This window comes from Lycorma delicatula, chromosome 1, assembly GCF_047948215.1.
Source record: "Lycorma delicatula isolate Av1 chromosome 1, ASM4794821v1, whole genome shotgun sequence".
In the NCBI taxonomy this organism is placed as follows: domain Eukaryota; kingdom Metazoa; phylum Arthropoda; class Insecta; order Hemiptera; family Fulgoridae; genus Lycorma; species Lycorma delicatula.
In genome coordinates, this window is record NC_134455.1 from 336,410,276 (window position 1) to 336,435,466 (window position 25,191).

At 32.3% G+C, this 25,191-nt stretch overlaps 1 protein-coding gene across 1 annotated transcript; it reads right to left on the minus strand.

Annotated features, from left to right (window-relative positions):
- Positions 1 to 32: 32 nt before the first annotated feature.
- mRpL27 (mitochondrial ribosomal protein L27) lies at positions 33 to 8,743 on the minus strand. The gene is made up of 3 exons (XM_075382218.1): positions 8,587 to 8,743; positions 8,001 to 8,170; positions 33 to 467 (listed from the first exon to the last, which is right to left on the minus strand). The coding sequence occupies exons 1-3, from the start codon at positions 8,639 to 8,641 to the stop codon at positions 264 to 266; spliced, it is 429 nt and encodes a 142-aa protein (XP_075238333.1). The 5' UTR covers positions 8,642 to 8,743; the 3' UTR covers positions 33 to 263.
- Positions 8,744 to 25,191: the final 16,448 nt, after the last annotated feature.

Genomic DNA, 25,191 nt, shown 5'->3' on the forward strand with positions numbered 1-25,191 from the left:
TTAATTTAAATTAATTAATTACTAATTTTCAATTATAAGAACTCACTTCTTCATTTTTATTCACAAGTTATAGAAACAATTTCTTAAAATAAATTTACAAAACCAAATTATTTACACCAATTTCAATACAATCTTTATTTTTTAACTACAAGCATTCTAGTGATTTTTCTCTAATCTGAAGAATGTCTTATTTCCTCAATAGAAATGCACACAACCAATCAAGCCTAACATATAAAACAAAATAATTATGTTAAATGTCTGGGTTATACCATATCAATAAGTTTAAATCGTTGATGTTGAGGTTCAGGAATAACATGTAAATATTTTTTATAAATTGTTTGGTTAAATCTACCATTATAATTTCTCTGTACCCAAGTATGATCCCAATTAAGATCTGCTTTTTCACAGGTTATCATTACTTTACCAGCTTCTATTGCAAACAAGTTGCCATTCCGACCAAATCCAACCTGTTGGAAAGAAAATGCAAAGTTATTAAAAAACAATCATTTATTTTTCAGACTAGCTGGTCAAGGCTCACTTTGATTGCCTTTCCCATCTAGCTAGCTTGAGCCCGCTGTGTTTGTTATCCTCATGGTTGTGAGAATAATATAGATCAATTAAAGGCTGAAAAGCTCTTTTTCCTCATGCGTTTCCCTCACTCTTGAAATAGAAGCTCAGATATGCTCCTACTATAGACGAGCTACAGCTCAAATCTGGGCTTAGCACTCTTGGTCAGCAGCTAAGCGAGAATCACACATTTTAGCTGTTTCAGAGAACTGAAATACTCTCATTCTTTTAGCAGATTTTGAATAAGAATGGTTACTTCTCTTTCATGATGGTATATTTTATCTTTTGACAATCCAATACCAACAGACAACATAAACAATCAAAACCCAAAAAACTTTGTTAAATGTGCTAATTTAATCTAATTACAATATAATAATAATAAACTAATAAAATATCAAATATTTAACATCATTTTAGTAAACCCTGGAATGCAAAGGCAAAGTTGACATACGTGTATGCAAAGCAGGGTGCATGAGCATCCCAGAAGTATTTAATGAAATTAAGTTTCCAAATTATTAAAAAAAAAACCTTACTTTATTAATAAAATTATTGTTTTAAAATTTATTTTTTAAATTTACCTATTATTTAAAATACATATAACCTAATAATTATCATTTGAAACTGAAAAAAGTTATTTTTTTAATCATTTAATATAAACATCTCTTTTATCTTTAACACAGACTTTAGTTTTACATGTGAAACAAAACGATTTTGTATTCCTATCTTCCTTGTTTTCATCTTGTTTCTGAAACTTCTATGTTTTCTTTGATACCGAGTGATTTCATAATACCAGACTTCAATTCCGTTGGTAGAGGTTTGTTTAGTTGTTCTTTCATATATTCGTAAGCCAGTTGCTCACCAAGCTTTTCCAAAAATATTGTTCTTTTAACAGGACGACTTCGTTGAAATAGAACTTTAGCATTCACACCTGCAGTGTTTGGCATACCATAAAATTATTTCAATGGCCATCTTTTAGTTTTGTGAGAAACAGTGCAAGTATGGACCAGTCGATTATGAGAATCTACTCCAGTTTTTTATTTTGTTGTAAAAGTGAACTATTTCACTGGTTGTGACTTGGTAATGCTGTGCGAGACTCCATGATGGGATCGGGTGGGGGTGTGGGGTTTATCCCCGGCTCCTGCGCAAACTGGAATGAGGTTACATTCCCCTTGTTAGTTGACAAACTGGTCAACTTTTTTGGCTGTAGGTTTGAATTTCTATGTTGCATAAAACATAATTTTGATTGGTATGAGTGTAGCATTGATTTAACTTTCAACTTGTTCATTTTCTGGGACATTCACAGTCACAAACGGTTCTGTCAAATCTGGACTAGGCACAGTGTTCATGCTTCCACGGTTTCAGTCAGTTAGTCTGAGGGAATTATTTTAGGTTGGATGTGAAGATGTCTATTTGAGGCCTATGTGAAGGCAAAATTTGATTTGTATTTTACTGATGCAAATGTCTGCTGAAGCATTTACATTGGTGGCATCCCAACTGAGGCCTGGCTGATGACTGTGTGACATAATCAGTTAGAGGGTTTAAAGACAACCTGCGGTAAAGCCCCTCAGAGCTCAGAACAGAGGGGGTGCCACACGCAACCGGTAACATCATAAGTTGGGTGCCTTCCCCCTACGGGGTTGCGATGAACTATTTCTGATTTTCCAGTTGGTTCAAGCACAGCGTTGTCAGAATTATAAGTTGACAGCAGTATTGCAGCTTTTCTTTTTTTTGAGCTATAAGAAACTATAGTTTTCTGCTGGTCAAAAGCAAATTTTGAAGATCCAACTTCAGTCTTTCTAGACAGTAAAAACGATCGTAGAATCTGCCTTTTATTACCTCATAATGTATCAACAAGAGTTATAATATGATTTAGTATTTCTTCTGCTATCGGTGCACTACTAAAATAATTGTCCATGGTAATATTGTGACCAGGACCATGAATACATATAAAAGTTAATTCTTGAACAATTTTGACTGGTGTTAGTTTTTCAATTGGATGATTTTTACCTACATAAGGCAAAAAATCAACCATATAAAATGTCTTTGAATCACACAAACTGAAGATTTTTAAACCATATTTATCAGGTTTTGTTCTCATGTAAACCCAAAATTTACAGTTCCTGCAAAAATCCACAAGAATTTCATCTACTGCTCAATGTTCGTGTGGTGAATAATTGGCTTTACAGTTTGACACAAAGCTTTTCCAAATTGATCTGAATGGAGCAAAATTATCAATTTTGTTTTGAGTTTCCTTATCATCAAAACATTAACAGTTTATCAAAAACCGAAAACTTGTTTCAGTCACAATGTAATGAGATATAGGAGTATTGAATTCACGCAACTGTATTTCACTTGTACTAAGACCACCACATTTTAATGACCCAGTAATGTACAGCAGACAGATTAATGCATAAATTTTTGTTTTCATTAGTCTCTCCAATATGCCACTATTCAATAGCATAATGTTCTTTCTGTTTTTTAGTTTCATCATTTGTATAACATACTATGGAACTTATTATCTACGTGGAAGCAAAACATCCCCAGCTTCTTGTCCAATTGTAATATTTTCACCTGACCAACATTTTCAGGTACATCAACAACAATGTTTTGTTTAGGAGTATAGCTTCGAACTGGCAGATTGATGCTCCATCTAAGAGGTCTGTAAATAAATTAATGAGACTACATTTTTTTGGTAGCCAAGGTGGCAACACTGTAAAGTTACTAGTAAGCATATGGTTATATGAATAGCACATTTATATTAGGTATTAATATTTTTTAGTCTATTGTTCCCATGTGAGATGTAAACAAACTTTTCGTTAAACAAGTTTTTGTTGTGTTACAAAAATGAATGATACTAATTATAAGTAATGTTGTGCAATCAAGTTTTGTGTTAAACTCAGTGAGAATGCTACTGAAACTTTTTCAAAATTGAAAAGGGCATATGGAGATGACAAGCAGCAAAATCTATCGCATACTGTTTAAAATAGACAAAAGAAGATTTGGTGGGGTGCTAAGGAACCCCACTTTGCATTCCAGATATATTCCTGTTACCATGGTAACAGAAAATTAATAATGAAGTAAAATAATTAATTTTTTTCTACCCCCACTAGGAATATTGTGATCTAATTGGAGATATGACAAATCCTCTAAATCTGCAAAATTTTATTAAAATCTGTCAGTAGTTATTGCGTGAATGGAGATGACCCTAGTTATCATTTTATTACATTTGTAGATTATTTAAATAATTATTCATTAAGTCAGTTGTGTTTTTAATGGTCATTCACATAGAAGGATCAAGTGTAGTAAATTATACCCAAACAATTAAGACCATTTACGAATGATCACAGAACTTTATAACTGTACTCAAATATTAACTTTTAATAGCAAATAAACCATATTTATTTTAAACTAACATTATTATACTTTAAGTTGCTCTTCTGTCCATTTTCTGGAACTTGTGCTTCTGTTATTCACTCTAGCATCAGATGATGTTTTTGTGAGTGAATTTTTAAAAATATTAAGGCAGATGCCTTACTAATTAGCTTATATCTACTATAGCCTTTTTAGTAGCTTACAGTAAAAAGATTGAGTTAACTGTGCATTTGGTGAACTGTAATATGGTTTGCTCATATATCAAAAGTGCATGAATAAATCGACAATAAGATAATGCTATGGATTTGTTATTCAAAAAAGTGAATGGAAAACATTGTTTTTTGTTGTACACTGTATTTTTGTATGAAATTGCATCCTGTTTGTTAAATATAGAATGTTGGGCAGTCAGACCAATTTAGTTTACATTAGACTTCAACAGGAAAGGAAATTAAGTCCATTTGAGCATCTTAAAGATATCAATAGTTCACACTTTGCTCATGTTCAATGTCTATTTTATTTACTGGCAAGGTCATACATGTCATTGCATTGACTATGATAGAATATATATGACATTAATGGATGTACAAAAAATAATATTAGGGTTATAATTTATTATATCTCTTGGATGAAGTGTTCAATGTTGATTTATGGGTAGAACTGAACAGCAAAAGGGGCAGTTTTAATCACGTGCATAACCACAGATTGATTCCCTAACTTTCTGTTTGCTTTCTGAGTTTTGCAGTTTGCTAAATGAGAATTTATAGTTACCCTTCAACCTGCATTCCATTTAAAGTTTAATTGTGACCTCAAAGTAATGGAGGATCTGTCGATAGCATAATCAGTTTGAAATGATTGATATCTGTGTAGATGCAAAAGTATGGGGACAACCAAGGGTGTCTGAAGAAAATTTGGAATGTGTGTTTTCCAGTGTAGTCCTAAAAAATCTGTTAGGAAGGCTGGCTGCAAACTAGCCAAAAATCAAAATATCAAATGCTAATATGCTAACATCAAAAAAAAAATGCAAATGCAAATGTTAATATCAAATATCAATATTCTAAAGATCAAATGCAATATGGAATTTTTAATTAAATATTTACGTATGCATTGTAAAATTGTCATGGATGCGTAAGCCTGTAACAGTACAGGATCCATATACTGTAATAGTGTAGAGGATACAATACCTGTAACACTATTTACAGCTGTTACAAGCTTTGAAGCCCATTGACTACGCTGCATGTGTTGACTTAGCAATCAATTCCAGCATTAGATAGCAACTTTCTTGACTGAATTATGTTTGGTGATGAATCAATATTTCATCTTAATGGTAAATTTAACACAGATAAAGTATGTAATTGGAGGTCAGAAATCACTATGAACAATTACAATGCAAAAGATCAAAATTAAATTTTTTTCTATGCGGTAGCCTTACAGGAAGTTTATGGGTATTTTTTTTAGCAGAAGTGTGTGTAACAGGAGTTGCTTATTCAGATAAGCTGTGACACAGGTCTTTTCATAACTATAAGATGGCCCAGAAAATTTTATTTGGCAACATGATGATGTGCTTTCTCATTGGTATAACTCTGTAGAAGACTGGTTGAATGATGTTTTTCCTGACTGCTGGATTGGACTTTATGTCAGAACTTGTTTGCAGTGGCCTCCAGTTTAAAGTATGGGATGAACTCTATTATCGGTTAGATGTGTCCTGCATGACAAAAGATGATTACATTGAATACTTGCAGGGAAATCTGTAAGAGTTATTCTTTCATTTTATTTGTGATTTATTATTGTAAATAAGTTAATAGATATTACATATTTTAAAACCCTGATATTCTTTTTTGTACATTCTGTTTAATATTAAATATATTACAATTATAATAATAATTATTACAATTATACATTTAATAGATAATAATAATAATTATACATTTATAAATAATTATTTATTATAATAATGTAATTAAATATAATATTTTATTATATTGCATTACATATATTTATTATATCTTGTTCGTCCTTCTTCCTCCATTTCCTTCTACATTTCCCTCTGTGATCCGCAGTTGATGAAAATCCTTTTACCTAGAATATATCTAAACCACAATGTTTTTTCTCTCTTCCTCATCATCTTAAGTACACTCTACATCTGGAGTATTACTACATTCATAGTGAACAACATTTGTTATGCAGTGCTGTTAATTATATTGACATACTAAATGATACATCTGAATATTAATTTATCGTCTAAGTACATTGCACTTAATAGTGCAACTGTTGAACCGTAGTATATAAGAGAATTTTTTGGTTCACTTTAGTTTAGCAATTACATAACAGTGGTCAGATAACTAACCAAAATAAAAATTATTACGATTAAAACAGACTGAAATGGTTAGGGTGCAGCAGGATATTACTGATATTTGTTAGGGGAGAGAATAATGATCTTAAAAAGTCTGCTAATTCTTTAAAATATTTAGTTCTAAATGTAAATATATACTGGACAATGCAGAAAGTGAAATATGATGAAAATTCCAACATTTCAGACTTGATAATGAGGATATTTTATGAGCTGTTATTGATGTGGAAAATTAAGAATGCAGAAAGTGAAATATGATGAAAATTCCAACATTTCAGACTTGATAATGAGGATATTTTATGAGCTGTTATTGATGTGGAAAATTAAGAATTACCACTGATGAATAAAATATTTAGCTCATTAATGCAAGTATTTGCCATAGATTCAGTAAGGTTCTGTACAAGTACCCCATAGGAATTATTGTCCAGTTTTATGGCAGTTTGATATCCGTAAACTTTTAACCACTTTATTTAACAGCTTTCTGTCAAAGTATGTAGTAGGTGTGTAATCTCACCGTCTGAATTTCAGGTATACATTAATAATTTTTACCTAAAACCAAGAGAATCTTCATAAAAGAAAAGTGTAATGGTTGCGGAGAATCATCTCATTTATGCCAATGGACTAACAGGTACAGTTGAGTTAAAATGAAAATTTTTGATGGTGCTTGTAGTGAATGACTTCTGCAGAAAATTTTTATAAGATATAATGCAACCTAGAGATGAATTTTGATTTACTGTATACTTCAAGTAAGGGTGCTGAAAATTTTTATTTAATTTACTCTTTCATATGGTTTGAGTTGTGTATATCTGGATGGAAACCATTCATGTATTTCATATAGAAGAATAAATAATATGAAGAGAAATTAGTAATCAAATTAAACTATGCATAAAATATCTTTGAATGTTCTTTTAATTTATAGTCTTTATTGGTCATGAAATTTCCTATCTAATCTAAACTAAACTATACCTTGGTTAAGCTAATATTTTTACACTGAAATATTTAATTTAAACATATAATTTAACCTAAGTGTAAATAATTTTTTCTGATACAAATGTTTGCTTATTAATATTTTGCCAAATACCAGAGGCAGTTAGATTATTATTGTTATTACAGTAAAGTTGTAATATGCAGCAGTAATGATAGAAGTTAAAAAAGTATAACATTTTTGGATCCCTTACCATTTTTGAGATATGTTATTTAAGTATTTCGGGAACAGATAAGACAAATTGAAAATGAGAGATTCTGAGTGTTGCTGGTGAAAATATACACTGGATATCAACTACACGATCCCTGCTGAGTTATTCCCTCAGCAAATGAGGTTGTTAATTAGAAAACAAATTACACAAATAATCATTGCCAGTAAATCTAATAAAGCAAGATTCTAACATGAAGTATGCAGATGTGTTTGAAACCGAACTATCCTCTAAGGTTTTGGAACAAAAATTATCTTATTAAATATTAATTTATTTAATGTAAACTACTTACGTTTACATAACATTTCAGTGAAAATAAAACAAAATACACTTTTAAAATAACAATTTTCATATTTTTTGTTAATTTTGCTTAACTTGGGTAAACTTTTTCCCAGTTACAGACTGAAAATTGTTAATAACTGTTAGAAATTACATATACTCATTAATTGTTTAATTAAATCTTATTAATGTGTACTAAATTGTATGCTACATTAAATCTTGTAATCACTTTGGATATTTACATGCAAACCAGGATGGAACTGTATTCTACGCTGAACAGCAAGAATTGTGCCAGGTGTCACATATTTCCCGTGTTGGACCCTGATTCCTCGATGTTTTGGTCTACGCTTTCCTCCATAACTTGTGCTGCTACTTGTCTTCTTTGATGCACCTCTAATAGTGTAATTAATTACTGTAACAAATGAGGAATAGAACAATAAAAAATCAAACATAGTTATTCACTACATTTTATAAAACAAATTGTTTGGTTTCAAAACAGATAATGTAAAAAAAGGCAATTTGATACACTATTTACAGGTATTCAGAGCAATTTAACGGCAGAACAATTAAGTAAAATTATTTAGTCCACAAAGAATGCATACTTAAGATGTACAAATGGACGCATTCATTCATGCAGGTTTCATCAATTAAATAAAATAATATAAATTAACTATAACAAAGGAAGTTGACAATACAATTTTGTTACAATTATATTCATTTACAGACAACCGATAAAAAAATTGGGGTTGCTGAACATGACTGAATTCTCGTGAGAACGCAAAGTTAATATTCGGAAAATAAAATTTAGAGCTGATTAAGCAGCCATACCTTTATTAAATACATTTAAGTAACTTGATATATAATTAGAAAGTAACTGCGACATTTGTTGATACAATAGTGATCGAACGAACCCAAATTAACCTTAATGCACCAAAACAACCAAGAATGAAGAAGTAACTCTCAAATGAATGGATATATTTGAGTTCAATGTTTTCAATGAAATTTTCTTTTTACTAGTTCACCCGGTGGGTTGGCCTAGTGGTGAACTCCAATCTGAAGTAATTACCTGACGGAGGCTAAACAGAAAAAAAGAGTGTTCAAGAATCAACCACATATGTACTACCGTGACGACGAATTTTCATGAATACAGTTAGTTTATCTCTTAATATTTTTATCGAGATATCTTTTGCAACTTATTAAAATTTTAGATTAATTATGAAGTAGAAATCCTTTTCTTTTTCCTGTTTTTAGCCTCCGGTAACTACCGTTTAGATAATACTTCAGAGGATGATATGTATTAGTGTGAATGAAGTGTAGTCTTGTACATTCTCAGTTCAACCATACCTAAGATGTGTGGTTAATTGAAACCCAACCACCAAAGAATACCGGTATCCACGATCTCTTATTCAAATCCGTGTAAAAAATAGTTGGCTTTACTAGGACTTGAACGCTGGAACTCTCGACTTCCAAATCAGCTGATTTGGGAAGACGCATTCACCACTAGACCAACCCGGTGGCTTTAAGCAGAAATGCTGACTTCTTGAAATGATACCTAGGTACGTCATGATGATGTCCGTTTCTGTTATTAAAGCAAGGAAGATATTTATTCTGAAAGATTTTTCACATTTCCTTAGTTTATACGTAAGATAACAATTACATGGATTATAGGAATTAAAATTCCAAGCCGTAGAAATTTTTCCATGAATCCAGAAACTAATTAAGAATTCATTTTTGATTTAATAGCATATTCCTAGCGACACAAATATTTTAATTTTTATTATTACACCGTGGACATATTTCTGTTCGAATTTTAAGTATAGGTGAAAAATGCCAAAACCTGTCTTGAATATTACCTGATACTAGCTACACCATTGGGGTTTCATAATTTTTATGAAAGTTAAACAAGTCAAACAGATAATCTTTACCTGCTCCACAATTTCTAATTTTAGACAGATGATCAAAATTCTAAACAACCAAGTAAATAATGTGGCAACAGCAATTAAGTTTGGAGTTCTGATAAATCCAAGAACTTTTACTGCAGTCATTCATTTTAAAGATTATCAGTCAGTCAAATACCTTTTAATTGTTATTAACTGGGAAAAAATATCCACCTTAAACCAAAACCCATCATCCTGACCCAATACGGGAAAACCTCCTAAATGTGATGGGTTTGGTCACCACGCCACGCCCTCCGTACCTAACCCATATGGGCTTTAATCGGAGGTCATCTTCAGTACCTTGGTAAAGACATCTTTCAGTCTAGCCTCAGCCAGGATGCCCTGCACACAAGATGCACCGATGCGAATGCCACAAATGACATTCCCATTGATGTACTACTAACATAAACTCCAAACAAAATACAACCAGCCAAGTATCAAACGAAACTGAATGACTTTTTAAGAAAGAAGGAACTGAACTCTACCTACTCAAAACGTAAAAATGAGTTCGACACACAACGAACCGTAAAACACAACAAAAAATTACAATAAATAATGTAGCATAACAGTAACATAGAACATGACTAACGAAAAACAAAATATTTCTATAATCAAACAGAAACAAAAACAATAGCAGTTTAACTTCATTCTCATAATAATTTAAAAAACTCTGTAATTCTTGTTGAGAGCAATAGTTCAAGATGACATACCATAATTTGAGCTGGTAGATGTCTAAATCTTGAAAATCAGTTGGAGAAAGCAATTAATAGTACTTGTGCATCCTGAAATATAAGTTGATTTAGATAACTGTAAAAACTGTACTAACAAATCTACTAGCCCAGACATACATAGTTTAAATTAGTCTGTTAGTCATCATTAGGTTGATGAGATTAATTGATGTTATTAATCCTTGTTGTATTATTAATTTAATATTTTATTTTTATTGTTACATATATAATATTATCACGTGTTTGCGGCTCGATCAGGATAATTAGAAATTAACAAACACAAATGTTTATAAAAATACAATTTATTAATTTAAGAACATAGAAAATAAGGTAAATCAGTAATAATAATGATGACCCGGATAAACCCAACCCCACGTTCGTGCAATAACATCTATGCACACGTCCGAGGCGAGCAACAACATGGTACTTCGATATTTTCACTTATATCGGCCAACGATGCAATAGTCTTGCTCAGGAGCTTCCCTGTTGAGTACGGGATTGGTGGTCCCGAGCTGGTTGCAGTTGTGATTTTCGGTTCGCTGTTTGCAGCTGTGGCGGGAGACATGACCGTGATCTGTTATTGCCGACGCTGGGCGGAATGCGGACGGGAAGTGCCCACCCCTTTTTCCGGTTATGGAGCCGGGTTTAGGGTGGGCTGCTATGAACTTAGCTCTGCCGAAGTCTTGCGCCCCTCAGCATGTGTCGGTCACTTTGCAAAGGTTACCCTTTGGGTAAGTGCTTCAGAGCCCTTACTGCTACTTGCGAGCCCTGGGATATCGGTGTCGTGGATCGGGCAGTATCTGACTCCCCGGCCTGGGTTAAATTTGTGGAAGGCGGCTGACTGGGGGAATCCAGACAGGATCTATGATCGGGACACGCCCAACCGACTCTCCGCCCCCACATTGGTTTACTGGTATTGCTCCGGCCCCCACTCCATTCGGTCGCCGTAAAGCATAAGACCAAATGTCTATGCCGCGAAGGGCTACTGTTCCTCGGAACAGTTTTTGCAATCGGTCTTTTTACTAGCTCCTTGAGCTAACCTAATAACGTGAACGGTATGAACATGGTACAATACATCATTTGCTTTTTGTCCAGACGTTCACTTGTCATATATTAAACTAAATTGGGTAGGCGCACACCGTCTGTACTACAATATATGAAATTCATAAATATAACATTTACGTCAACTTAATTCTAAGTACAGCAATTAGCTGCCACGCCTAGGTCGCTTAACGCCAGCAAGTGCCTGTCCACCATTTATAGCCGCTTGGAGCTACTGGTCAATAGCGGACCATCTTTTAAGTGTAGCTTCCCACAGCAACGCGGTAAGATTCATTCCCTTAGATAAACTACTGATGCTGTTTGAGTATCGCAACTGCATCACGGACTCCACACGGTCCGATAATGCTGCTCACGCTACATTGACTCACCGCTTGTGAGTGGCCAATTTTCCCCTTGATCTCCAAGTTCCAGGGAAGGTCTAATTCCTCTAAGTTCCGATTTCTGCTCTCCCAAGAGCGGCTTTGTGTCGCTTGAATGGACCTCCCCGCAGACACACAGCTCATTAGTTGCCAGGCAGAACCTATACAGATATTGTTTCAAATTAATATACCTGGTGAGAACCTGGGTTCCTGTTGCCCTTATTAATGAACTTAAGGCATACCATCCCCCCAAGTCCTGTATAAATTTATACAAGGACCTTCCCTTAGTGGTGGTGTGCCATTCTTGCTGCCATGCTTCCATCACAAGGCTCTGTAGCCTCCTTCGCAGGCGGGAGATGGGCAACTGTTCGAAATTTAGATCTGGTGCATTGTGATCACTGTTCCGCTTCGGTACTGGCCCGGCTCAAAATCACATCTCAAACACCTCGACCTTCCTACCTCTTCGCAATTTCTATATGGCCGCCTGAACTTTCATCACTAAATCAATTGGGAAAGCCTTTCCCAATGCAGTAGTAGTATCATACAAGATTGTTTTAAAAACACTAATTTCTACTATCAAGGCTGTGCCTGGGCACTCCTTAAATTTTGAATTTACAATTGACGGCCTTACAGCCCATAGTCTTTCTGAGCAATCCTTCTAAGCTTATGCATCATATAGACATAGTCTGCCGTAAGTTGTTTAATATGGTTACTAAACAGCAACTTCTCATCAAACAAATCATCTAGGTACTTATGAATTCTAACTCGACTGATTACACAACCTTTATATTTAATGTAGGGGTTTCAACTGTACAATAATTTGTCTGCCCCTGCATAAGTATATACTTCCATCTTGGACACAGAAATTTTTAAATTTAGATTGTCCATCCAGTCGTATGCAGCCAACAAATTGCCTGCACTCTTTCTTCCAGTTATGGTCGTGAATTACCATGAACTAAAAGGAGACAGTCATCGGTGAAAGGCTGGTGTTTGTCAAATAACAAACCACCCTGGTTCCAATATTCTAATATTAACTAGCTGGTTCAAATATTAATAAATAGAGACATTGTTCAATTTATATTTAAATATAAACTTTAATGTTTACATGAACAATAATACATTGTTGATGATTTTATGAGAGTATACATGATTGCATGAGAACTAAATTTAGAATGAAAAATAAAGTAATTAATAGTAATATTATATGTCAGCTCGTGAACTAGGCTAACTGAATGTAACAACTTTATATACTTTAACATAAATAAGAAGAAGAGACAGTTAGTCTATTTATTTACAATTAATAAAGAGAAGAGGATACATGAATCTTAACATAACTGCCCGTCAAAAAATCAGATGATCTTTTCCCTTTTTAATATTGTAATGAAAACGTTACAGTAATAACATGAAAATAATATTAATAGTGCTTGATTTGTAATCTCAATAAGTTATATAACAATATAATTGTGCATTTTCCCACAAATTCTTTGATCTCCTTGTTATTGCTGAACGTTTTTCCACGTAATGCCTTCCTGAGTGGACCAAACAAATGAAAATCCAAGGGAGGCAAATCTGGACTGTAGGGAGGATGTGGTAGTATCTCCCAACCCATTTTTAAAATTGTTTCTTTGGTCAGCTGGGTGGTGTGAGGGCGATCATTGTCATGTAGTAATTTCACGCCTTTTCTTTGAGATCCGCGACGTTTTTCTCATTTCCGACTTTACTTTTTTCATCAGCGTGTCTGAGTAATAGACACTGTTTATTGTACGCTGATTTTCCAAATAATCACATAAGAATACCTTAGGCATCCCAAAAGACGGTTAACATGACTTTTCCCGCTGGTACTTCCGTTCTGAATTTCTTTCGGACAGGTGAGCTGGTGTGCTTCCATTTCGTGCTTTGTCTTTTGGACTATGGTTCAAAATGGTGAACCCAAGCTTCATCATACGTTAAAATCTTGTTTAGAAAAGGGTCACCTTCCCTTTCATAGCGTTCTTTCAAGTCTATACACTCTTTGAGTCTTGTTTCCTTGTGTTGTTGCGTTAATCCTTTCGGGACCCACCTTGCACTTGTTTTGCTGCACTTGAGCTTGTTACTGATAACGTTATGAACTGTGCCAACATTTACTGCAACTGTTTTTGCTGTATGTTCAACTGTAATAAGTCGATCTTCACGAATAATGTCATCAATGCAGGTTTCAAGCGAAGGAGTTGAAACTTCAACTGGCCGGCCAGGACGTTGCTCGTCAGTCACTAAGGTTCGATCACTTTTGAAGTGTTCGATCCACTTATAAAATTTTTACCGGTTCATACAACTTTCACCATACTGTAAAATCATTCGAGAAAAGATTTTAGCTGGTTTTTCATCTTCAGAAAGCAAAAAACGGATCACTAAACGTTGTTTAACTAATGTGGAAACTTCAAGCGGACATGCCATCGTTAAATGCAATTGAGATAATAAACAAAACAATTTTAATCCGTCAGCTGATCCCAGTGATGCCAACCAAAAGTCATGAAAGCACAAAACCCCTCCTACAAACTTTTTCTTCTCTACATCAGCTTGTCTCTTTAATTATTGAATGTTCATAGTAGAACAATTTTCACTCAATATGTCATGTAACCGAATGGTTTAAGGCGTCAGTCAGTCGCGTCCCGTAGTCAACCGGTTCGAAACCAGACTAGTCACTTTTTCGCTTTAAATATTATTTAATTCTATCGCCCACCTGTGACGTCACACGTCATAGCAGACAACAACATCTGTACGTTAGTGCTACTGATCTTTGAAATATTTAAAGCGAAAAAAATAATTAGGTTCGCAACCCTGTGCGATTTCAAATATCCTGGTTCAACATGACGAGGAAAAAGGGAAATTACAATATGGCGGCTGCGACACTAGTTTTCCTAGCGGTTACAAGGGAGTACTAGTACGGCACTAACCCCACTTTATCACTACTACTATGTTATCTTGTGTTTAAAGAGTTTTTAAATGTGCTTTAATTTTTATCACAGTGAAGTTTTTGATATTTTTTTGAAAAAAATTCCTAAGAAATGTTCAGAAATATTTTAAAAAGGTATAAAGCTTTTTGCACTCGTGTTGTATTTTCAGGGTTTCAATAACCTTTGCCAAGTCTATTTGCCAAGTCCTTTGCCAAAGTATATTTAAATGCTATTTTTGTCAAAACTAGTCCCTGGTGTTGTTTTATAGGGAATGGAAAAAGATATTAGTTTTAGTTTTTTTGAAGTGGAAGAGGCTACCGGCCAAAGTAGTTAGTCAATGCCCCTAAAACCTCAAAAAAAGAAAAAAGTCAATTATAATAATAATCATCAATAAATTACATACAAAATACATTTTCCAATAAGGACTGGATTTATTTAAAGGTTGTTAAATTATAAAATCAGAATATAGTCCCATTGACTAATGATTATAATGACCACTAATCCTAACACCTAATACTGGATTAATAACAAGATAATATTAGACCAGTTTAAGGTTCTTACAATCCATTCTCTGCAAATACCTTACCTGTTTACAATAGAATTACCCTAACAATTTATGAATGAATTTATTACAGGCACCGTCACAATACATATCAATAACTCACCAAACTCCTGTATTCATCCCAGTCCACACTCCAGTGATTGTGACGTTACTTTACAAGTTGTTACTGCACAGTAACTGATAAGCACATCGAACATACCTCGCAGCGCTAGCTTATGCTCCCTTCTTACTACTACTGACTATGCCACTGGTCTGATCAGTGTTTATATACCCTGACCAGCAGAACCGGCCACATTCCTTAACTGTTGAAACGTGAAAATTATCGTCTGCACCCTTACATTTTCCCATAAATTCCTACTCTGATTCAGAAACCTTCTCATCAAACAAAGCTGCTGGAGGTGTGCCATTGACAGTATTCCAAAAACGATTGTTAAACAGACCTGTTTGTCTAAGAAAAGGAACCCTTTTGTTACTTTCTTATTCTTCCTTCTTAATTTAAAGGAATCTGTTACTCAGGTATGTTATACTGGTTTTGTTACAGTATTTTAAAAAAAGTGAGCACTACAAAATATTATATAGTTTTTCGAAAATGGCTCCGTTTGGCATAATAATTATTATATATAATTTTAAGAACAGTTTACCAAAATTCCAATTTGATTTCCTCTAGCGCTTTCGGCTATTCTGCCATCTACAGGAGGAGTATATTATGATTAAAATATATAAAATTATAAAACTTGCATAATTAAATTATATAACAATTGATCATCATTTTGTTAAAGTTCGTCAAAAATTTTAAGCCAAAGTGACTACGTCCATATTGTAATAGTTTCACAATTGTTATGAACTCTAAATTGTGGAATCACTTTAGGCAATTTAATTATTATTTTATTTTATATAAGCAAATAATAAACAAAAATAATTAAGTTGGTTAAACTAATTTCACAATTTAGAGCTCATAAAAATAATGAAAAGTATTACAATACGGATGTAGTCACTTTGACTTAAAACTTAACTTTAAATGAACTTTAACAAAATGACGATCAATTGTTTTATTTATATAATTTAATTATTAAAGTTTTATAATTTTGTATATTTTAATCATAATTATCCTCTTCCTGTAGATAGAAGAATAGTCGAAAGTGCTTGAGGAAATTAAAAAGTGGTTTGTTCCAAATGCACAACTCATCAGGCAAAGTGTACTGTTATAATTAGAGTATCATATAGAGAAATGGAAACGTAAAAGTGATGTGATAAAAAATGATAAATTAAAATTATATTTTAATGCAAAATTTTATGCTATCCATTCACACAGACTGAAATTAAGAAATAATATTCAACACCATAGATTTTCTTATAACATTAATGAAGAAATTATTTTCAAAAATTCAAATCTGCTTAAAAAATAAATATTATTCTATATTTTTTATTGATACATTAACCTTGAGAAAAGTAAATTTTACTTTAAGCTCAGATGTAAAAAACCGAACCCTGGTTTTTTTAATTTATTCATTCTGGTTCTGAAATTTTGATTTGCATATTGGGATTTATAGTTTCTTCAGGAATCAAGATGAAAAAAATTATTATGCAAATTAGAATGGCTATCACTGTATAATCTTGAAATATATTGTTTATTATATAAAGAAGAAAGGGTTATATTAATGATCCAAGTGGGACAGAAACTTTCTTTCTCAGCTGCTTGTCCAAAATGGTCTGTAATTTACACAGTCAGATGTTTCTGGCCAATGTAAATTCAAAAATGTACATGACATAACTGTAGAAAACACTGGTTCAGAAAAAAGTAATATTATATGACATCTCTAAAACAGTGGTATACAAAATCAGGTTGAGAGAAATCAACTGTTGGGTTTATACCACAATTGACACTATAGATGCTGGAGGTACAGCTAAAAATACTAAAAATTTAGCAAGCCTTTGAAGCAGCTTTCTACTGTCAAATCTGATGTTTGCTGAGAAAAAATACAAGACAGGTAATATGTTAATGAATTTGCACTTAAGCATCATATCAGTATAATAAAAAATTATCAGTAATAAAAATTGTAACACTTTTAATATTTTCTGTTTTTTAAAAGAGTGCTTTTGTAGAGGTTATTTGTTATTACTTCATTAGATATTTAAAACAAAAAATAAGTTAAAAACTAAAATAGAAAAGAAGTATGTTTCATCTTCTAGATCAATAAATAAATGGTAATTTTAAATTATGAAAAATTGGTAACTGTCTTATACTGGTATTATTATTTTATATTTTTTCTATTAAATAAATTTTATCATTTGTTTAATAGTTTTACATAATATACAGAGTAAGTATTTTGAAATGTTTCATATTGTGTTTGGTAAAATTTGCTCTGCTAACATTTGCACATTTGTGATGGAGTGGTAGTTTTATCATATTTCATGTAGAGGTTCTGGGTTCAAATCAGAATTGAGAAAGGCATTTTGCATATGTCAATAATTTCTATATTATATTCTTTACAATATGCTAGCTCCTCCCAATTTCCTCTATCCAAACTCCAGAAAAAGTGGTAAAAATAGATATTAGGACAAAGATTTTCTTTCCCATGTCAGAAATGTTTGTTTTAATTCCTTAATATACTTTATCAAGTGATTAATATTTTGGGTATTGTAAATAAGTATAAGAAGAGGATAAAATAACAAGCTATAATTCACAATCTTTACCATAAATTTAGATAAAAGGAAAAAAACAAGAAAGAAGCTAATAAGGTTTTCTGCCAAAACTCTTTCTACTCTGTTCACCTGAACAACTTTCACTATTCTTTTCCCTAATCACATACATTCATTTTAGTTCAGTCTAGTAAATGATACTAAATTGATTTTTTTTTCTGAAATAGTAGAAGTAAGCTTGAATCTAACATATCAATATGAGCATTTATAGATCCATTTGTTTGCAACTGGATTACAGGAGAACTAAATGACAGATTACTTTTAAATTTTCAGGTTTCATTCACGTTATCCCAGAGAATGTTTTAAGCCATAGACTGAGGCCTTAGGCTCCTTGAGAATGAAGTTGTGAATTAAAGATAATCATTGAAGAAAAAAAATTTATCCCTTTTCTCCATAATATTTCTGTTGCCATGGCAGCAGAAATATAATGAAGTAAAATGACTAATTCATTTCTCTTTAATGAATACAGAAGAGGAAACTACAAAGGAAGTATACTAAACACTTATAAAAAAAAAACTTTAGTATTTTTACAAAACAAGTGTTTAGTATACTTCCTTTGTAGTTTCCTCTTCTATTTTTGTAAATAACATCCTCTTTTATTATTTACTTTTCTTTTTCTTTCTTCCACACAGGTTTTCAATCTTTTTCATTATGCCCTCTAAGAAGAGAGTGGTACAATTTGTACCATCAATTTTTAGATGAAAGGCAAAAAAACCAAAAAAGAAGTTAATGAGGTAACCCATCTTTTCTGATATTATTCCAAACTTTCTGCCAAAATTATTTTTACTCTGTTCACCTCAACACCTTTCACTATTCTTTTCCCTAATTACATACATAAAAAAGATCATCTAGGATGATCATCATGTGTTGATAAGCATAATCTGGTTTCTTGATCTCAAGAAACCAGAGGAAAGAGATGAATGCCTGGAGATAGAAGAGCATATAATGGAAAAGTTTCTCAACAACCATAAGGATAGCAAATGCACTGAGGGTCTAGGGGCATAGCCTTCTGGGAAGATGGTTGGGCGAGCAAATCGGAGATTAAAAGTTTTTTCCCCGCCCTGACCAGCTTGTATGTAACTTATTTTATATGTACAAAGTGAGTAAAAATAATGATCACATAACATTATCTTTAAGACTAAACAAAAATTGAACTTAAAGCTGTCTGCAATTTAACTTAAATTAAGCTGTCTATGAGCTAACTTCATTTCAATTTCTATAGCTGATGCTTTGTAATGGTGTTATCTTGTGGTCTGTGAAAACAGATAAAAGTATGAACTCAAAAAGTGTAAAAATTTAAAATCTTATACTTATTACTTTTTTTTTATTAAAAAAAGTAATAAGGTTACATAGAATTCGATTTAATCTCCTTCAAAGTACTGTCCTTGGCTAGTAATGCACTTATCCCAACGTTGAATCCATGACTGGAGGCATTTCTGGAAGGCGTCTTTCGAAAGGGCTTTCAGCTGCTCGGTCGTGGCCCTCTCAATGTCAGCAATGGTGTCAAAACGTTTTCCTTTAAGCACAGTTTTAATTTTTGGGAAGAGCCAAAAGTCGCATGGTGCTAAATCCGGTGAGAATGGCGGATGTGGACAGACAGGAAGACCTTTTTCGGGCAAAAACTCGCGAATGAGAAGCGAGGTGTGATACGACGCGTTGTCGTGATGAAGAAGGAAGCCATTGGTCAATTTTTCTGGTCGCTTTCTTCGTACGTCGTTTCCCAAACTTTGCAGTACACCCTTATAAAATTCAGAGTTTACAGTTGTTTTCCTTGGAACGAACTCTGACCGCACTATGCCCTCACTATCGAAAAAACATCGAGTTTGACCTTGATGTTGGATTTTGACTGACGTGCCTTTTTAGGGCGAGGAGATGAACTAACTGGCTTTCCATTGGGAACTCTGCATTTTGGTCTCAGTGTCATAGCCATAGACCCAAATTTCTTCTCCAGTTACAATTTTGGCCATGAAGTCCGGATCTGCATGAAGACGACTCTTCAACTCCGTGCAAATTGACACACAATTTTCCTTCTGTTCATCACTCAAAAGTCTGGGAACAAATTTTGCACTCACTCGTCTCATTTGCAATTCATTAGTTAAAATGTTTTGAACGGATCCGTACGAGATGTTAAGGTCTTCCGATAGCTCCCGAATAGTCATTCGCCTGTTTGAACGAACCATTGTTTCCACTTTTTGCACATTTTCAACTGTTTTTGAGGTTACTAGACGTCCCGCACGCTGCTCGTCTTCAACAGACTCATTTCCGTTTTTAAATCGGTCATACCACTTGTACACTGTCTTCAAAGTTACCACATTATCGCCGTACACCAATTCTAACATTTCGTGAGCTTCTTTGGCACTCTTTTGCAACTTAAAACAAAACTTAATGTTAATGCATTGTTCAAAATCCTTGTTGCGCGACAGACACGATAAACACAACCTCACTCTAGCGGCAGACTGGCAAGCTCGAACATGTTACAACTTGCCCCTGCCTGTCTCAGTTGATCACGCTATTGAACAAATTACAGCATATGGATGTAGCGTCGGCAGTTGCCGCTATCAAAATTCATTCACCGTATTTTTTGATCACACCTCGTATATGCAGATCACAGATACAATAATGTTAACTACTAATTAATATCAAATGTACTCAGAAACTGACCTTATCAAGATCATTTAACTTTCATAAAGGAGGTAAGTGTTTGTTTGTTGTATGAGCTCACATTTTTATTTTAGCTGTTATTAGCGCAGAGTGGACCAATGACGGTCCACGGATGGACTCTCTCCCACTATAAGTAATCCATTGTTAATTAATTTACAGATTAATTTTTAAGTGTAGATTACTTTTTATATTTGTATTTTTATTTACTAATTAATATTTAGTGATAAAAAAAGGAATTCTTAATTAAGCAGGAGTGAGTCATTGGCGTGCATGTGGCTGGTGCATCACATGGTCTGCTCTGCGCCAATAGCGGCAGCTGGACTGGCAACTAATATATTCGATATTAAACAAAGAAAACAGCGTCCCCAAGCAAATTCCCTGATATTGATATGGTCGTTAAACATTATATTTCTATTAAATTCTAGATCTACTATTCCTGCTTAAGCCTATTTTAAATGTAAAATCATCACAATGTTCAGAAAAATATTCTCGACATATTATTATTTCTTTTTTTTAAATATTTATTATTCTTACTAACATGAGGATGTGAATGCATCGAAGGTACAGGGGGCAGAGCCTCCAGGCTAGACGTTAGGGTGAGTAAAGCGAGCCCTGACCAGCTAGCTACCTTAATAATAAAATAAAATATGCATACAACATTTTTGATCACATCCTAGATATGTTTTGACTTGAAAGCTACAAGCAACAGTTTTAATTGGGCCAATTACAAAAATAACAGTCAAAAAGTTACCCATGAGCAGCTTAAAACATTTTTAATTTTTTAAACAAGCCACATCATCTGACTTTTTAATGGTAGCAACTGAAATTGATTATCAGTAAAGGAATTCTCTGTCAAACCCTAAAAAATAATATGTAATATAATTTTAATTTTTGGCTGCTTTAACTTTTATCCCATGAAAAACTACAATGCTTAAGCATAACTACAATGAATCAATCACAAAACAGTTTCAATGAAAAACCTGTGAGAAGGTTCTTAAGTATTACCATACTGTTTGGGTCAATATGACCCATGTAATATTTTTTATGAAATTATTTGTATTGTTTAAAAAAACAACTTTCTGGTAAAAATTATTTAATATTATACAGTTCAGTAAATAATAATAATGTATGTATGAAAGATCATATCAATAAATTGGATAATGTCAACAAATACATTTACCTGAATAGCCTACGGTTCTACATTTTACAAATTTTGAAGCAGTGTTTTATAGAATAACAAACATTTATTTAATGTTAAAAAATAATACTGAAACGCTAAATGTAATGGATGAAAACATTAAATGAAAAATAGACTATAATATGAAAATTTCTCCAGTATATAAATATAATGCTAATTTATAAAAATAATTCTGTTAACAGTTAAGACAATAATAAGTCACACGTTGCTTGCATAAATGTTTGCTACATTTAGAACAAATAATTTTCATTTTTTGGAGGACAAAATTTGTCTGTGCAGATTTAGTCCCTGTAACTTTCCAATAAGTTAAAATTTTATCTTGTCCTTGCATTAATTTCAAAATGAATAGCAAATTCAATGCTCTGGTATGTATTTTCTTAATTTTATCAATTTTTATAAAATTTTATTTTAGTTAGAGAATTTTTATTTCAAAACACTATGCAGATCAAGCATGTTGCAAAATATTATCACTGGCCATCAGTAGTTTTGCATTTGGAAGTGTGTGTGGCTATGAGTTGGTCAAGCATATTTACAGCGATTAGTAGCGATATAATCTAAAATGATTGTGAAAATTTTTTTTGGAAAATATGAGTTCACTACAGTTAATAGCAAAAATGAAAGATGAGTTGTGAATATTCTTATTTGCAACTTGCAACAGCAATTCTTTCCATAATCATTTTTATCACTTTATTTTCTACAGAACTGAAAATAAGACGACACAAATTCACAAAGTATGTTATCCTGCAAGTTGTATATCATGACTCCAGGCGTTTTTGATGTTTTAAGCAGCTAAAAATTCATGTTGTGACTTGCATAATCACAACAGTCACAATAAATTTATAAACATATTCAGTTACATAATGCTTGTTTTCTTTTTTATCAATAATATGAATAGCGTTTCATAATTTATGATGAAGTAATACTTGCAAGTTCAGACATGTCAAACTTTTAAAACAGGGAGATTATACTGTATACACACAACCACATATCCCAATCACTTCATCCACTGTGCGTAAAACTACATTATATAATATGCATCGGGTCATATTGACTCAAACAATAAATTAGTACAAAACTAAAAAAATTGGACAATAATAAAAAATAATCATGTGGTTAATCCTTAAAAATAAAAGTAATAAAGTCCTAAAAACCTAAAGTAAAATTTTCAGCAGAAAGAAAATGACAGGACAAAAACTCGTTTGACCTGTCAGAACAGCAGGGTTAAATTTGAAAAGTTTTTCTGTAAAACCTGTTTTATATTTTATGCCCTTTTATTTCAGCTTCTTCAAACTTTTTATAAAATGAGTTTTCAACAAATGAATTATAGACATAATAACACCATAACATGACATAGCCACCAAAATAAAGTTACCAGCCCTGCAGTTGACACATTTACTTTGCACATTATACAATAAGCATACAGTGAACATTATTCTCAGAGAAAAAACTGGCTTGTGTTATTCATAACTCAATTGTTTTACATATGTCATATTTAAAATACAGGCTGGAGGAAAAATAAATTTAAGTTCACCTTTCTGTTATCAAACAATATATTAGATGCACCGATACAATTTAGTATGGAACGAAACTATTCATATTAACAAAATTAAACTGACTAAAAATTGAACTAATTAAAAATTTCTTAAAAACTATTAACTTTTCATAAGAAAGTTGAACTTTTTTAGCTTTCATTTAAAGAAGAAATAATAAAATTGGATAAAGCTGAGGAAAAATATTTATACAATAACACCTCAGCAACTACTTTGCTGACAACGGATATTAAAGTAATATTCAGTAAAAGATGAAAAACTAACCGACCCTTTTTATGAAGTGTGCTAAGGAAATTTATAAAAGCTGCTTCCTTCCTTAGACAGTGCACAAATAATTTGTAATATTAGTACCATTCTAACTAATGTTAATTTTTTTCATGAAATAAGATGACTAGTGCACTATATGTAAATAAGTAGAATCATAGTTAGACTATGATGTAAAGCTGTGCTCTCTGAGAAATCTTATATGAAATAAATATCACACATTTACTGTCAGTGCAGAAATTATATATACTATTTTAATATACTCAGTTGAGGCTTTAAAAAGAAATTTTCCAATTGATTTTGAAACTAGTCATACCACCTTTAAGATAATTTTGTCCAGCATTTATTGGTGTTAAAGTTTTTTTTTTTTTAGAATATGTTATTGTAGTAGGAACAAAAAGACACCATTTTCTGAGCTTTCTCTTGCGTAGCTTGAATGTGATTGCTTGCTATTGAAGAAAACTGCATTAATCACAATAAAATTTTCACAAAGTAGCCCATTCTGTTATCCTATTAGCCCTTAAATTTTAGAATGATATCTTCAGTCAATTAAGTGCTGTTATTTCATTTGTAAAACAATTTTATTTTCGTTCCTATTCTACTTTCAAACATGGGTCAGAATTCGTTTTTTGCTTTTGTCATTATATTAGATTGATGAATGTGATAATAAAAATTGTCCTAACCTGAGGCTTTTATAGAAATTTTTATTTAATAAATTATAACTTATTCATAAAAATTATAACTTATTTATAAATTTTTTTTTATGTGAATTAACTACATTTAATCTAAAACATTTCCCAACAGCCTCTCTCAAGTGTTTTGGACCTCCAATGGCAGCTACAATTAATTATAGTTTAAAAGTGACAATTAAAAAATTTTAAAGCAAAGTTCTCACAAGAGAAGCTGAAGAGAAATTTTCTGGAAAAAATAACCCTTTAATTAATTACTTTCAGGAAAAGTAAACGTATTGGTAAAAGAAAGAAAAATAGAATGAGAAATCATTTATAACCTGGAACTTGTAATAGAATAAGTTCAATAATGTTGTATTCGTTAAGTAGGCAACTGAGAGAAAGGACTGATCTTCTCAGTACGATCTTTAACAGCAGTAAATCTTGAAATGGTTTATTTTTCCATATATAAAAATCTCTAGACAGGAGTTTATCTTATGTTAATAAATACACTGATATGGCAATACTATGTAGTCTATAATATGCTAGTTCTAATCTTCTGTGTTTGGGTCAAGAACATTTTGAATGTTTTGATGATTTAACCTAGAATAAAATGAGTACATATAGTTTATTTCAGATTGATTTCCATTTTGTAAAGAAATCAATACTTCAAGGGTAAATTTGTTTTGTATATATTTTTTTATTTATTCAATTTTTTTTTCTTAAAATTTAATAATTTTTTACAATTTTTATTTTATTCCATAAAAATTTAACAAACTATATAACTAACCAAAACATTTTTCTAAATGTA

Bases quoted from the DNA above. Each gene is read 5' to 3' on its own strand.
- mRpL27 (XM_075382218.1), bottom strand. From the start codon at position 8,641: ATGTCGCAGTTACTTTCTAATTATATATCAAGTTACTTAAATGTATTT. The intron at 8,171-8,586 runs GTATGGCTGCTT...CATTTGTTACAG, and splicing joins CTTAAATGTATTTAATAAAG to TAATTAATTACACTATTAGA. The intron at 468-8,000 runs GTAAATATCCAA...TCTTTCCAACAG, and splicing joins AGTTCCATCCTGGTTTGCAT to GTTGGATTTGGTCGGAATGG.